This window comes from Balaenoptera borealis (assembly GCF_965194805.1).
Source record: "Balaenoptera borealis genome assembly, chromosome: 6".
Lineage (NCBI taxonomy): Eukaryota > Metazoa > Chordata > Mammalia > Artiodactyla > Balaenopteridae > Balaenoptera > Balaenoptera borealis.
In genome coordinates this window covers 6,790,906-6,803,377 of record NC_138863.1, presented here as the reverse complement: position 1 = coordinate 6,803,377, position 12,472 = coordinate 6,790,906, and the positions used below count along the sequence as shown (strand labels likewise).

The 12,472-nt window shown below is 39.6% G+C and overlaps 1 protein-coding gene across 5 annotated transcripts in view; it reads left to right on the top strand.

Annotated features, from left to right (window-relative positions):
• The window catches only part of DGKD (diacylglycerol kinase delta), a 108,453-nt gene that overhangs the window by 30,108 nt on the left and 65,873 nt on the right, over positions 1-12,472 (top strand). For all 5 annotated transcript variants that reach the window (XR_014245635.1, XM_082395521.1, XM_082395520.1 and 2 more), the window contains exon 3: positions 1,477-1,557. Coding sequence is in view for 4 of the 5 variants with exons in the window: in XM_082395521.1 (XP_082251647.1) it covers positions 1,477-1,557 (81 nt within the window). In the remaining variant the exon portion in view is untranslated. The remainder of the gene's footprint in view (positions 1-1,476; positions 1,558-12,472) is intronic.

Below are 12,472 nucleotides of genomic sequence, written 5' to 3'. Positions count from 1 at the left end.
CCTTCGATTCTAGATCTGTTATTTTGAGCGAGTTTTGTAATACCCTAGGGTGCTGGGTTTTATTTGTCTCAAGCATGTTTTATTTCATATGAACATTGATTTTTTTATTCATTTTCTTTTTCTTTAATGTCATGTGTAACCAATGGGGAAAGGAGAAAAGGTCACAGAAATAACCACATTACCATTAGATATCTTTCTTTCAGAAAAATTGGGGGTAACTGGCTTAAAAATCTCTTATTACGGCCTAAATATCTTTTTCTTAAAAACACTTTATTAAGGTATAATTGGCTTACAAAAAGCTGTACAGATACTTAATGTGTACAACTTGATGAGTTTGGAGTTGAGTGTATGTACCTGTGAATCTAACTAAAAGTATTTTTAAAGTGTGTTGGGCTTTTTGGTGTGTGAACAGAAATTGTCTCTGGCTTTCTAGCCATGATCCTTCTTCCCATGTGCCATCTGTGTAAGATTTAAAGCTAGAATCACCAGGCAGATGCCAGTGACAGAGGAGGAGCCACTGAGAGTCCTTGAGTCACTGCCCAGTTTAGACGACTGTGGTGTCATACACTTCAAACACTAGCGTGTCTGCAAACCTAGTTTTTGGTGTTCTGAATACCAGTCTTTTTGTATCAGTATTGCAGTCAATACTAATATTTCGGTATTAAAAAAAATCTGGAATCTGAATAATTTACATTTTGAGATGTATCCCTAGTGAGTTAGTGCATTAAAATTTGAAATTGAACAGAGTAACTTGTTTAGATAGGGTTCTGACCACATCCTTCATTAAAAAAAAGACAAACCCTTATAGTTATTTTAGTTCGAGGGGTGGGGGAGTTACTTAAAAGACTGAGTTTCTTTTCTAAGTTATTAGCGTTTCCTCCAGGGGTTCCTGATGGAGTCCTCCTAGAGGGGACGGAAAGGTAAACAGGAGGTGAGGGCTGTGAACGGGGGGGGGGGGATTTGGGAGAGAGAGGAGAGGAAAATGGGGAGGGGGGCGTCTCAGGCCTGGTTCCCAGCCCTTCTTCTGGAGCCTGACTGTCTCTCTCTCCAGGACTAGATTCTCTCTGCTCTGGTCCCTTGTCTTCTTTCATGGCTGGGTCCCTTCTATTTGGGTCAGTCTCTCTTCCCCTAGAATTGTTTATTTTAGCCAGGACCTCTCCCCCCAAATGTGCGAGGTGGAGAAACTAAAGTCGGAAGGACAGAGGACCTTCAGTCGGGAACCTACCCTCTCAGGTGGACTCGTGTGAGGACGTATTTTTGGTTCCATTAATGCAATCACTGGGGAACTCCCTGGACTAAAAAAAAAGTCTTGAGCTATACCTGTGAGCTCGGTGCTTTGTCAGAAGCAGGTAGGGTGAACTCACTCAGCGTTCATTTAGTTCTCAAGTGCTTGCCTGGGGTCGAGGGAGAGTGGTGGGCAGCCCTGGGCCAAGGGCACCTTAGCCCCCACTGACTGCAGTCCCTGTGTCTTTCCAGTCGATCATATTTGATGAGGTGGACCTGACAGACGCCAGCGTGGCTGAATCCAGCACCAAAAACGTCAACAACAGCTTTACGGTAAGTCTCTGGACGCACACCTTTCTTGATTCTTCACCACATTTGGTTTTCTTCTTTAATTTGAACAAATGTGTGTGTGAGCAGTTCAGACTTTTCATCCTTTGCTCTCTGATTGGAACAATTCCTGGTAAATTTTGAATTTAAGGTTCAAGATAATACTATGGTTGGAGAATAACTGAGAATTTCGCACATTAAGCACAAAAGAACAAGAGGGACCAAATGAATTTTTAAAACATGTTGTAGTTTACATTTCTTTAACAGTTTTGCACAGAGGTTTTTCATGATTGTTATAGAAAATTTGGAAAATACAGAAAATGTTGAAGCAATTAAAAAACAGCCATCAGGGGACTTTCCTGGTGGTGCAGCGGTTGGGAATCCGCCTGCCAATGCAGGGGACACGGGTTTGATGCCTGGTCCGGGAGGATCCCACATGCCGTGGAGTAGCTAATCCCGTGCGCCACAACTGCTGAGCCTGCGCCCTAGAGCCCGCAAGCCACAACTGCTGAGGCCCGCGTGCTTCGAGCCCGTGCTCCCCAACAAGAGAAGCCACCGCAGTGAGAAGCCTGCTCGCTGCAACTAGAGAAAGCCCGCGCACAGCAACGAAGACGCGACGCCGCCAAAAATAAATAAAATAAATAAATAAATAAATAAATTTATATTTTTAAAAAATAGCCATCATTCAGCCACCTCAAAACATAGAATGTTGATATTTTGGTGTATTTCTTTTCTTTTTAAAACTCCTCCCCCCACCACATTTATAGAAATTATGTTGTACTTTCTGCAAAAGTTCTAAATGCATAAAATCGTGTGACCTCCGTACCCAGAGGTAGCCAGCTGCTCACTTTAGAGTGATTATCTTTATGTCTAAATGTCTCTGTCTTTACCCACGTATAACATGAGATCGTAGTGATCCTTTCGTTTTACACGTTTGGTTTTATTTTTTTCTCTTGACAGTTTATGGTGGACATTTCCCCACGTTGATTGATCTAAATGTTCATCACATTTTTTAATAGCTGTACAGCATTTCTTGTATGACTTTACAGTTTTGGCTTCGGGGGCTGACTTTAGAACCTCATGTGTAAGGTATGACTCTAATAGCAGGAATGGAATATTTTAAAATATTTTTCTCTGTGTTATTAAGTGATCTTATCTAGAAATACAGTATGTTCCCTACCTTTTTTCAGTTCTTTTATAACTCAGTCAAAGTGGGTAATTTTCTTCATGTTTAGGATCTAACATTTTGGGTTAGTATTAGTTTTAGCTACTTTCAGGTTTTTTTTTAACTTGTTTATTTATGGATTGATTATGTTGCTGCTCCAAATGGGATTTTCCTTCCTTCATTTAAACTTCTACTTATTTTGTTTTGGTGTAATTAACTGCTCTTGGTTTTACTTTGTGGCTTATCGAATTAGTCAGACTTGCCTGACGGCCTCTTTTATTTTATTCCTCGTTTTATTTGGACTATTTTTACTTTTTCTGCATTAGTTTTACTGTTTACTTACTGGCTGGGGAGACAACTATGGAAGTGGATTATTCTTTGATTTATGGCTTTTAGACTGTTTAATAGGACTAGGTGTTGAATTTCACTGGAGTGTTTTGAACATTAATTTAGATGATCAATTTGGTTTTAGGTATTTGTACATTTCATAATAATAAATTGTTCCTGGTAATGTTGAATGTTATACCCTAATTTTGGATTTAGAATGTTCTGAAAGCATGTGTGTGCTTTTCTTTGGGTAGGAGATAGCCTTTGTTGTGTTTTGATTTCGGAGTTAAACTAGCCCCATAAAATTCATTTAGTAACTGTCCATGATTTTTTGTGCTCTGGAACATTTTTATAGCTTTAGAATTGATTATTTCTTGAAAGTTTGAGAGAATTTACTTTTCAGGGAGGTAATAAGGCTCTGAATAAACCTAAAAGGTTTATTTTAATTTTTAAAAAATATTTATTTATTTATTTATTTTTGGCTGCGTCTGGTCTTAGTTGTGGCACGTGGGATCTTTTGTTGCGGAGCACGGGCTCTTCCTTGCGGCACGCAGGCATCCTCTCTAGATGTGGCGCGTGGGCTTAGTTGCCCCGCAGCATGTGGGATCTTACTTCCCTGACCAGGGATCGAACCCACGTCCCCTGTATTGGAAGGCGGATTCTTAACCACTGGACCATCAGGGAAGTCCCTAAAAGGTTTGTTTGTGCTTTTTGATCACAGGAACTTTTTTACTTCTTTTTTTTTTTTTTTACTTTTTTACTTCTTGAGTCCATTTTTGTATTTACTTTCCCATTTTTTCCACACCTTCAAATTTAGTAACATTTATTGCTTGTACTTTATTTTTATTTATTTATTTTTGGCCATGCCATGTGGCATGCGGGATCCTAGTTCCCCGACCAGTGATCGAACCTACGCTCCCTGCATTGGGAGCACGCAGTCTTAACCCCTGGACCACCGGGGAAGTCCTGCACTTTAAACATAAATGCCTCTGGTTAGATCCCCTTTCACATATCTAATTTTACTTGTTTAGCTTTTGTTTTTCTTGTCGTATTTCTCTCTTTTTAAAAATTTTATTGAAGTATAGTTGATTTACAATGTTGTGTTAATTTCTTCTGTACAGCAAAGTGATGGTTATACATATATATATTCTTTTTTCATATTCTTTTACATTGTGGTTTATCACAGGATATTGAATATAGTTCCCTGTTCCTATACAATAGGGCCTTGTTGTTTATTTATTCTACATATAATAGTTTGCATCTGCTAATCCCGAACTCCCAACCCTAACCTCCATCCCTCCCCTACCTACTCTCCCCCTTGGCAACCACAAGTCTATTCTATATCTGTGAGTCTGTTTCTGTTTCATAGATATGTTCGTTTGTGTCGTGTTTTAGATTCCACACATAAGTGATGTCATCTTGTATTTGTCTTTCTATTTCTGACTTTCTGACTTAGTATGATAATCTCTCGGTCCATCCATGTTGCCGCAAATGGCATTATTTCATTCTTTTTTATGGCTGGGTAATATTCCATTGTGTATACATATCACATCTTCTTTATCCATTCACCTGTTGATGGACATTTAGGTTGTTTCCATGTCTTGGCTATTGTAAATAATGCTGCTATGAACACAGGGGTGCATGTATCTTTCAAATTATAGTTTTACCGGGATTGATGGATTATATGGCAACTCTATTTTTAGTTTTTTGAGGAACCTCCATACTGTTTTCCATAGTGGCTGCACCAATTTATATTCCCACCAACAGTGTAGGAGGGTTCCCTTTTCTTCACACCCTCTCCAACATTTGTTATTTGTAGACTTTTTAATGATGGCCATTCTGAGCGGTGTGTGGTGGTACCTCATTGTGGTTTTGATTTGCATTTCTCTAGTAATTGGTGATGTTGAGCATCTTTTCATGTGCCTATTGGCCACCTGTATGTCTTCTTTGGAGAAATGTCTGTTTAGGTCTTCTGCCCATTTTTCGATTGGGTTGCTTGTTTTTTTGTTATTGAGTTGTATGAGCTGTTTGTATATTTTGGAAATTAAGCCCTTGTCAGTTGTATCATTTGCAAATATTTTCTTCCAGTCAGTAGGTTGTTGTCTCATTTTGCTTATGGTTTCCTTTGCTCTGAAAAAGCTTATAAGTTTGATTACGTCCCATTTGTTTATTTTTCCTTTTATTTCTATTGCCTTGGGAGACTGTCTTGTCATATTTCTTAAACTCTATCATTTTTGTTTTTTAAGAGATCCTGTTCTTAGATTATTGAACAATTCCATTTTTCTATTACCTAATTCATTTTCTGCATTTATATTTATTGTCTTCTGTCTGCTTTTCATAACTTTTTAAAACAACTTATTGATTGGCTCATTTTAATTTTCATATATATAAATAATTAAAAGACATTAGGGACTCAGAATTTAACTGAGTGCATTTCTGTTCACATTCCAACATTCCAAAAGTTGTTTTTTCTCGCAGTAGAAAAATGTTAGTAAAGATAAATTACATTTCTGATAAAGTTATTGAAGAAAATTTTAAAGTGTATAAATAAAATAGGAAATTTAAAACCATCCACATTCCTACTACCCAAAGATACCTAATAATTTATATTGATTTATGTCGTTCCCACCAAATGTGTTTTATAAAGTATAGTTTTTAACCTTCTTTCTTCACTTAACAATGAGCTTTTTTTCTTACGATATCCTTCAAAATCTTGTTTATTCGGGTGGCATAGTATTCCATCATATAAATGTATATGTTTAACCAGTCCCTATATTCCATTGTTTCGTATAAAATAACACTGTGCTGTACACTTGTACACAGATACTTTTGCATATTTCTGATTATTTCCATAGCCTAAGTTCTTAGAAGTGGAATCCCTTTTGAGGTAGAAAGTGTGAACTTTTAAAAGGCTTTTGAAAAATAAATGAGGTACTGATACGTGTTACAACTTGGATGGGCCTTGAAAACATGCTGAATGAAAGCCAGGCACAAAAGACCACATATTTTATGATCGCATTTATATGAAATGCACAATAGTCAAATCTGTAGAGACAGTAGATTAGTGGTTGCCAGAGGCTGTGGGAAGGAGGAGTGCTAATGGGTACCGGATTTTAGTTGGGGGTTTGTGGCAGAATGTTCTAACATTAGATAGTGGTGATGGTTGCACAACTTTATGAATATGCTAAAAACCACTGAACTGTATACTGTAAAAGGATGAATTGTATGAGAATTATATCTCCATAAAAAATAGTATGCCACTATGCTTTGGTACTACATGAGTTATTATGGAGCTTTGTCAGTCTGATTTGAGAATGAACCCTGATTTATATACTGTCTCTATGGGAAAATGTGTGCCAAATAGTTGACTTCCAGATGTCGAGCCAGTTCCTGTGGGGCGGTCATGGATGGTTTCCCAGCCCTTGGGGCAGAGGCACTGATTCTTTCACATTTATTTTAGATTTTGTTAGTGCTGTAAAAACTGCTTTTTCATCTGAGGATGTGCTGAAAGGACAAGAGAAAGAGTAATAATGAGGTTCCCCAGAAATATTCCAAAATAAGGAGACCATTTCTGAGCAATCCGTGATGGCGTCTGGAATTTGGGGATACATGGGGAGTGTTTGGAGCCAGTTGACCGGTGCCCACTTCCCCGAGGCATGCTTCCACAGAGGGTCGGTAGGTTCTGGACTCTCCCATTTCTAACGCCCTGCAGTATTTACTGTCTGAACTCTGAACCTGTCACTTCCCATACAGCAAACTGCAGGAATCTGCATGCAGGTCCTAGGAGGCAGGGCCTGGCCTTGGACTTTGCCAGTGCCTGACCCATGTGTTCAGGGAAGTGAGTGCAGAATGAATGAATGCATTTGCCCAGAAGCTACTACATTTCCTGGGATATCTCATTTGGTTTTCCAGCTATTCCGGTAGTAATTTCCAAATTCCACAATTTCTGTTAAAATTGCATGCCTGATACAAACAACAAGGCAGTGAAAGTTGCTGTTATCATGAATCAACCAACAGATGGGAACCTTTTGTAACTGGAAAAGAATGAGTAAATTTGCTCCACGTTAGAAAAGACTCCATTTTAATTTCTCCCTAAAATGGCCAAAGAACTGTATCATAAAGAAATAAGGATCCAAGGGACAAGAGACTTCCAAGGGAGATGGAGGGAAATATTTGGGGGAGAGGAGAGATTTTTATACAGGTTTGATGGAAGAAATGGTACGAAGGAGGCTTACGTAACTGGAGAGGGGTCTGCTTGTCTTCTGTTCTTTAAGAACAAAGTGAAAGTGGGATGCAGCTAAAGACACAGATGTGCCTTTAGATGAGGTGGAGCTTTGGCCGTGGGAAATTTCAGAAGATGGGGAGTGTCCTCTGTCTGCTCTGCATTCTTACCTTCCAGTGGGGTCACCCCTTACAAGGCCAAGGAGCATAACAGCAGCATGAAGAGGAAAAGGATTTGCCAGCTTCGTGTCCCAGCCTCTGAAATAACATGAAATATGTTTGCGATAATTAAACATGTTTATATTAATCTATGAAAACTAAAAGACTTTTGGTATATTATTGCCAAATTGCCTTTAGAACGTGTATGAGTAGGACTTCATGAAGTGGTTTTTTTCTATCCTTTCACAAATACCATGTGTTAAAACTTTAGAACATCTTTGCCACTTTGATAAAAATGGTAATTTGTTTTATTTCTTTGATGATCAAAGTGAGGTCATACGTTTCTCACAGTCTGTTGGCCATTTGTATTAATTTCTCTATGAATTGATTTTTCATGTGCTTTTGCATAGTCAGCTCTGTATTTTGGGGGTTCAAAATTACTCCTCTCTCTTATTCTATTTATCTACATAAGTTTGCCCCCATTGGCTATGCTTGTTTTAGTGGTCCTTTTTTTGTTTTGTTTTTTTTAAAAACTAGATTTCATACACTAATAATAGGCCAAAATTGTCAGGTTAAAATACTTCTCATTTTCCCCTTATATTTCTTTTCATGGGATAATTTAAAAATTATTTTCAGCCTTATCAAAAAATTTACAGATTTGTTCTGAAGGTATATTTTAACTACCATGATTCTTCAAAGGAGTTTGTCAAAGCAGCATTTCTGCTTTACTGAAAGTTTGTATATTCTAAATAATTTTAAAAATCGAAATATGACTTCCAAACTGAAACGTGCACAGATGGATGTACAGAGCTTGATGTGTAACCGTCACCCAGATCAAGCTGTGGAACACGTCTAGGCCCTGGGAAGCTCCCCTCGCGGTATCGCCCAGTTGTTCCCCCTCCCCCACCCCCGGCCACATGTAACCACCACCCTAACTTCTAATACTATAGATTTGTGTTGACTGTTTTAGATATTTGATGTAAATGAGCTCATATTCTTCTGTGTATATTCTTTTGTGTCTGCTTCTGATCTGTGTGTTTCCTAATTTCTTGGCATTTGGGTGATTTTTCTAGTCTTTTTTTTTTTTTGGCTGCACTGGGTCTTTGCTGTGCGTGGGCTTTTCTCTAGTTGCGGCGAGTGGGGGCTACTCTTTGTTGCAGTGTGTGGGCTTCTCATAGCGGTGGCTTCTCTTGTTGTAGAGCACGGGCTCTAGGCACGTGGGCTTCAGTAGTTGTGGCACGCGGGCTCAGTAGTTGTGGCTCACGGGCTCTAGAGCGCAGGCTCAGTAGTTGTGGCACACGGGCTTAGTTGTTCCGCGGCATGTGGGAACTTCCCGGACCAGGGCTCAAACATGCGTCCCCTGCATTGGCAGGCGGAATCTTAACCACTGTGCCACCAGGGAAGTCTGATTTTTCTCGTCTTAACTCTACTGTGATCAGAGAACATACTCGGAATGATTTCAGTTCTTTAAAGTTGTTGAGACTTTCTTTATGACCCAGTAAATGGTCACTTTTCGTAAGTGTTCCATGTGCATTTGAACAGAACTTGGATTCATTAGTTCTTGTAAGTTGATTAGGACAAAAGTTTAATCATTTTTCTCAAATCTTTTATAACCTTCTGGACTAGTTTTTGTCTTTGTCCTATTAGTTATTGAGTGAGATTTATTAAAGTCTCCTACTGTGATTGTGGACTTACCTGTTTTTTGTTTTCATTCTGTTAATTTTTACTTTACATATTTGAAGGCTTATTATTAAATGCAAACAGATTTAGAATTATTTTATATTCTTACTAGATTGACCCTTTTATTATGAAATAACCTTTTATTTCTCTTAATGTTTTTTGCCTTAAAGTTTACTTTGATGTTACTGTAGCTACAGTAGCTTTATTTTGGTTAGTAATTGTATTGTAAGTAGTGGTATATAATTTTCCATCCTTTTACTTTAAACCTTTTTGTTTATATTTAAGATGTGTCTCTTGTAAGCAGCATAAAGTTGTGTGGTTTTTTAAATTGTCTATTGGACTGTTTAATTGGATGGTGCCTTTAACTAGATTATGTTTAATCTATACTTAGTTTTAGATTCTCTTGTATTTGGGTACAAATCCAATACATTATTACTTGTTTTCTCTTTGTCTCACATTTTATATTTTTTCACATCTTTCTTTCTAAAATGGATGAATTATTTCATTTTCTCCTCTCTTTTAGCTTGTTTCATATACATTATTTTAGTGGATATTTTATAGATTGCAAAATATATCCTTGACTTAGTAACTTCTACTTTAGATTAGTGCTTCCCAGACAATGCAGGGATCTTAGACCACTTAAACTCTCTATACTCTTCATCGCTATTGAAATTATAATTGAAATTTCGACTAATTTCTGGTACTTAAGAAGGGAACCCTCTCAGGACTTCCCTGGTGGCGCAGTGGTTAAGAATCCACCTGCCAATGCAGGGGACATGGGTTCGATCCCTGGTCTGGGAAGATCCCACATGCTGTGGAGCAACTAAGCCTGCGTGCCGCAACTACTGAGCCTGCACTCTAGAGTCCACGAGCCACAACTACTGAGCCCATGTGCCACAACTACTGAAGCCCTTGCGCCTAGAGTCCGTGCTCTGCAACAAGAGAAGCCACCGCAGTGAGAAGCCTGCGCCCCACGACCAAGAGTAGCCCCCACTCACTGCAATGAGAGAAAGCCCGCATGCAGCAACGAAGACCCAACACAACCAAAAATAAATAAATAAAATAAATAAATTAAAAAAAAAAAAAAGGAAACCTCTCTATAGTCACCTCTCGCCTTTGTGCTGGTTTGTTATTTACTTTAATTTTACATATATTTGAAACCTCATAGGACATTATTATACAGTCAACAGTTATTTAGATTTCTAGTGAATATTTGCCTTTTCTGTTGCCCTTCATTTCTTTCTGCATTTCTGTGATCTATGTGGGGTAATATTCTTTCTGTGAAAAATTCTCTTTAATTTCTTTAGTGTTGGTTTCTACTTTTGTTTTATTTCATCTTTTTGAAGGTTATTTTTGCTTGTTATACAGTTCTAGCATGGCAGTCATTTTCTTTCAGCAATCTAAAAATGTCATTCCATTGTATTGTAGCTTCCATTATTTTTGTTAAAAGTAACTTGTCAGTCCTATTGTTGTTCCTTGGATGATAATATACCTTCCCCCCCCCCCCACCCCCGTCTGACTACTTTTAAGATTTTTCTTTTCCTTTGGCATTGTGCTGTTTTACTGTGATTTTCCCAGGCATGGTTCTTTGTGTTTATCTTGCTTAGTGTTCCTAGCACTTCTGAAATCTGCAGCTCTATGTCCCTTCTGTTGTCAGTTTGGGGGAAGTCTTGGTTATTATCTCTTCAAGTATTGCTTCTACCAGTTAATTTACTTTGTTTTTATCTTGGCTTATTCTCGTTTGATAGAGAAAATATTTTTTAAATGCTTTCTGTTTAACATTGTCATTTTCCTGCCTCAGGGAAAGATTGTCCTTTGAGCACGTGCATTTCCTCTTGGGTATCCAAATGTCTTCACTGACTTTGGACATCCCCCCTCCCTGATCTAGTCATCTTTGAGCTTTCTTTAGTGATTTTAGTTGTATTCAAGTCCTAGGCTGGCTTCTTTTATAATCTTCCCACAGCAGCCTAGAGCTATAGAGCTAGCTATAGCCTATAGCTATAGCTGTTCTGTTATAATCTTCCCACAGCAGCCCAGGAATTGTAGGGCCATTAGAGTTTAGTGCTTTCATTTACTTATTTCTTCAAGTCAGTGTTCCATCATTTTAAACCTGTGTTCTATTTTGATAAATATTTGATGAAATGTCATCACACTCCTTTAAAGTTATTTGAAGTTTCAGAATGCAGCAAAAACAAATGAAAGCAGTGGGGCACAGCATAGCTCTGTTCTCACACTGCCCCCACCCCCGCCATCCCTCCCTTGAGAGTCGCTGCTCCGAGTCCCTGCAGTTTTGTTTACTTTGTTAAATGCTGTTAACGGGCTGCGTGAGAGCAAGGATTTTTGTCTGTTTTGTTCACTGTTTTACCCAAGTGCCTGCACACAGTAGGTGCTCATAATTATATGTTGAAGAGTGACTTGATCACCACTAGTTCCAGGATGATTTTGGCCCTGTTCCTCTCACTGATTTCACTCAGTAGAGCACTTTCAGTGGACAGGTGCTGAGTAGCAGTAACAGAGCTCCCTTCATGTTGTGAACGGTCCTGTGTGAGTGGCAGGTACTGAGCAGTCAGGAGCAGCGGGCCAAGAAGGAAATAGCTTGGCTGCAGTGGCGGGCGGCTGTCAGGGCAGGCCTTCCCGTGGCTGGGACGTGGCCGGGACGTGGCCGGGAGAGACGTGCAGAGGCCTGAGGCTGAGAGGGGCCGTGGCCAGCAATGCCAGGGGTCGGTGTCTGGGGTTGAAGTGGTTCCTGTCAGAGGGAGTGGAGCATCTGAGGGTGGCGAGATGGGCAGAGGGCAGAGGTGAAGTGCTTTCCAGGCTGTGGGGAGTTTGGACCTTTTTGTCATATGTATTGGGAAGATTTTTAAAGCCTGTGGGTTTTTGTTATGGCTGCTGCTGCTGGAGAATAGATCTGCAGGGAAGAGGTGGCCAGAATGGGCGTGAGGAGGCTGGACAGGTGGCCTTTTCTGTGGCAGGTGAGGGAGGTGGAGGGGGGAACAGGGCCTTGCAGGCAGTTTGGTTAAACACTGCTCTCTTTGTTAGCAGCGCCGCTCTTTGTTCTGCGTGATTCAGGCACAGTACTGAAGAAAAACGGGTATTGAGCAATCAACGAGAGATGCTTCTAGACGCTTCCTAGAAAGCAGCTCTGCACAAGGTATCACGGTCACATTGCACAGGGCGAGCCTCTGGCAGCTCTGTACTTTCTCCCTTTACCAGGGTGTGTTGCTGGCCGCTTCCATTTTTAGAAATTTCACCCCAGACACTGACTTCATGGGGGCTGGTGTCAGAGGCTCTGTCCCTTTTGAGGGAGGCAGAATCAGAGCCAAATTCAATTTAGTGAAGATTTTCTCAGCGAGTACGATAAAGGGATGC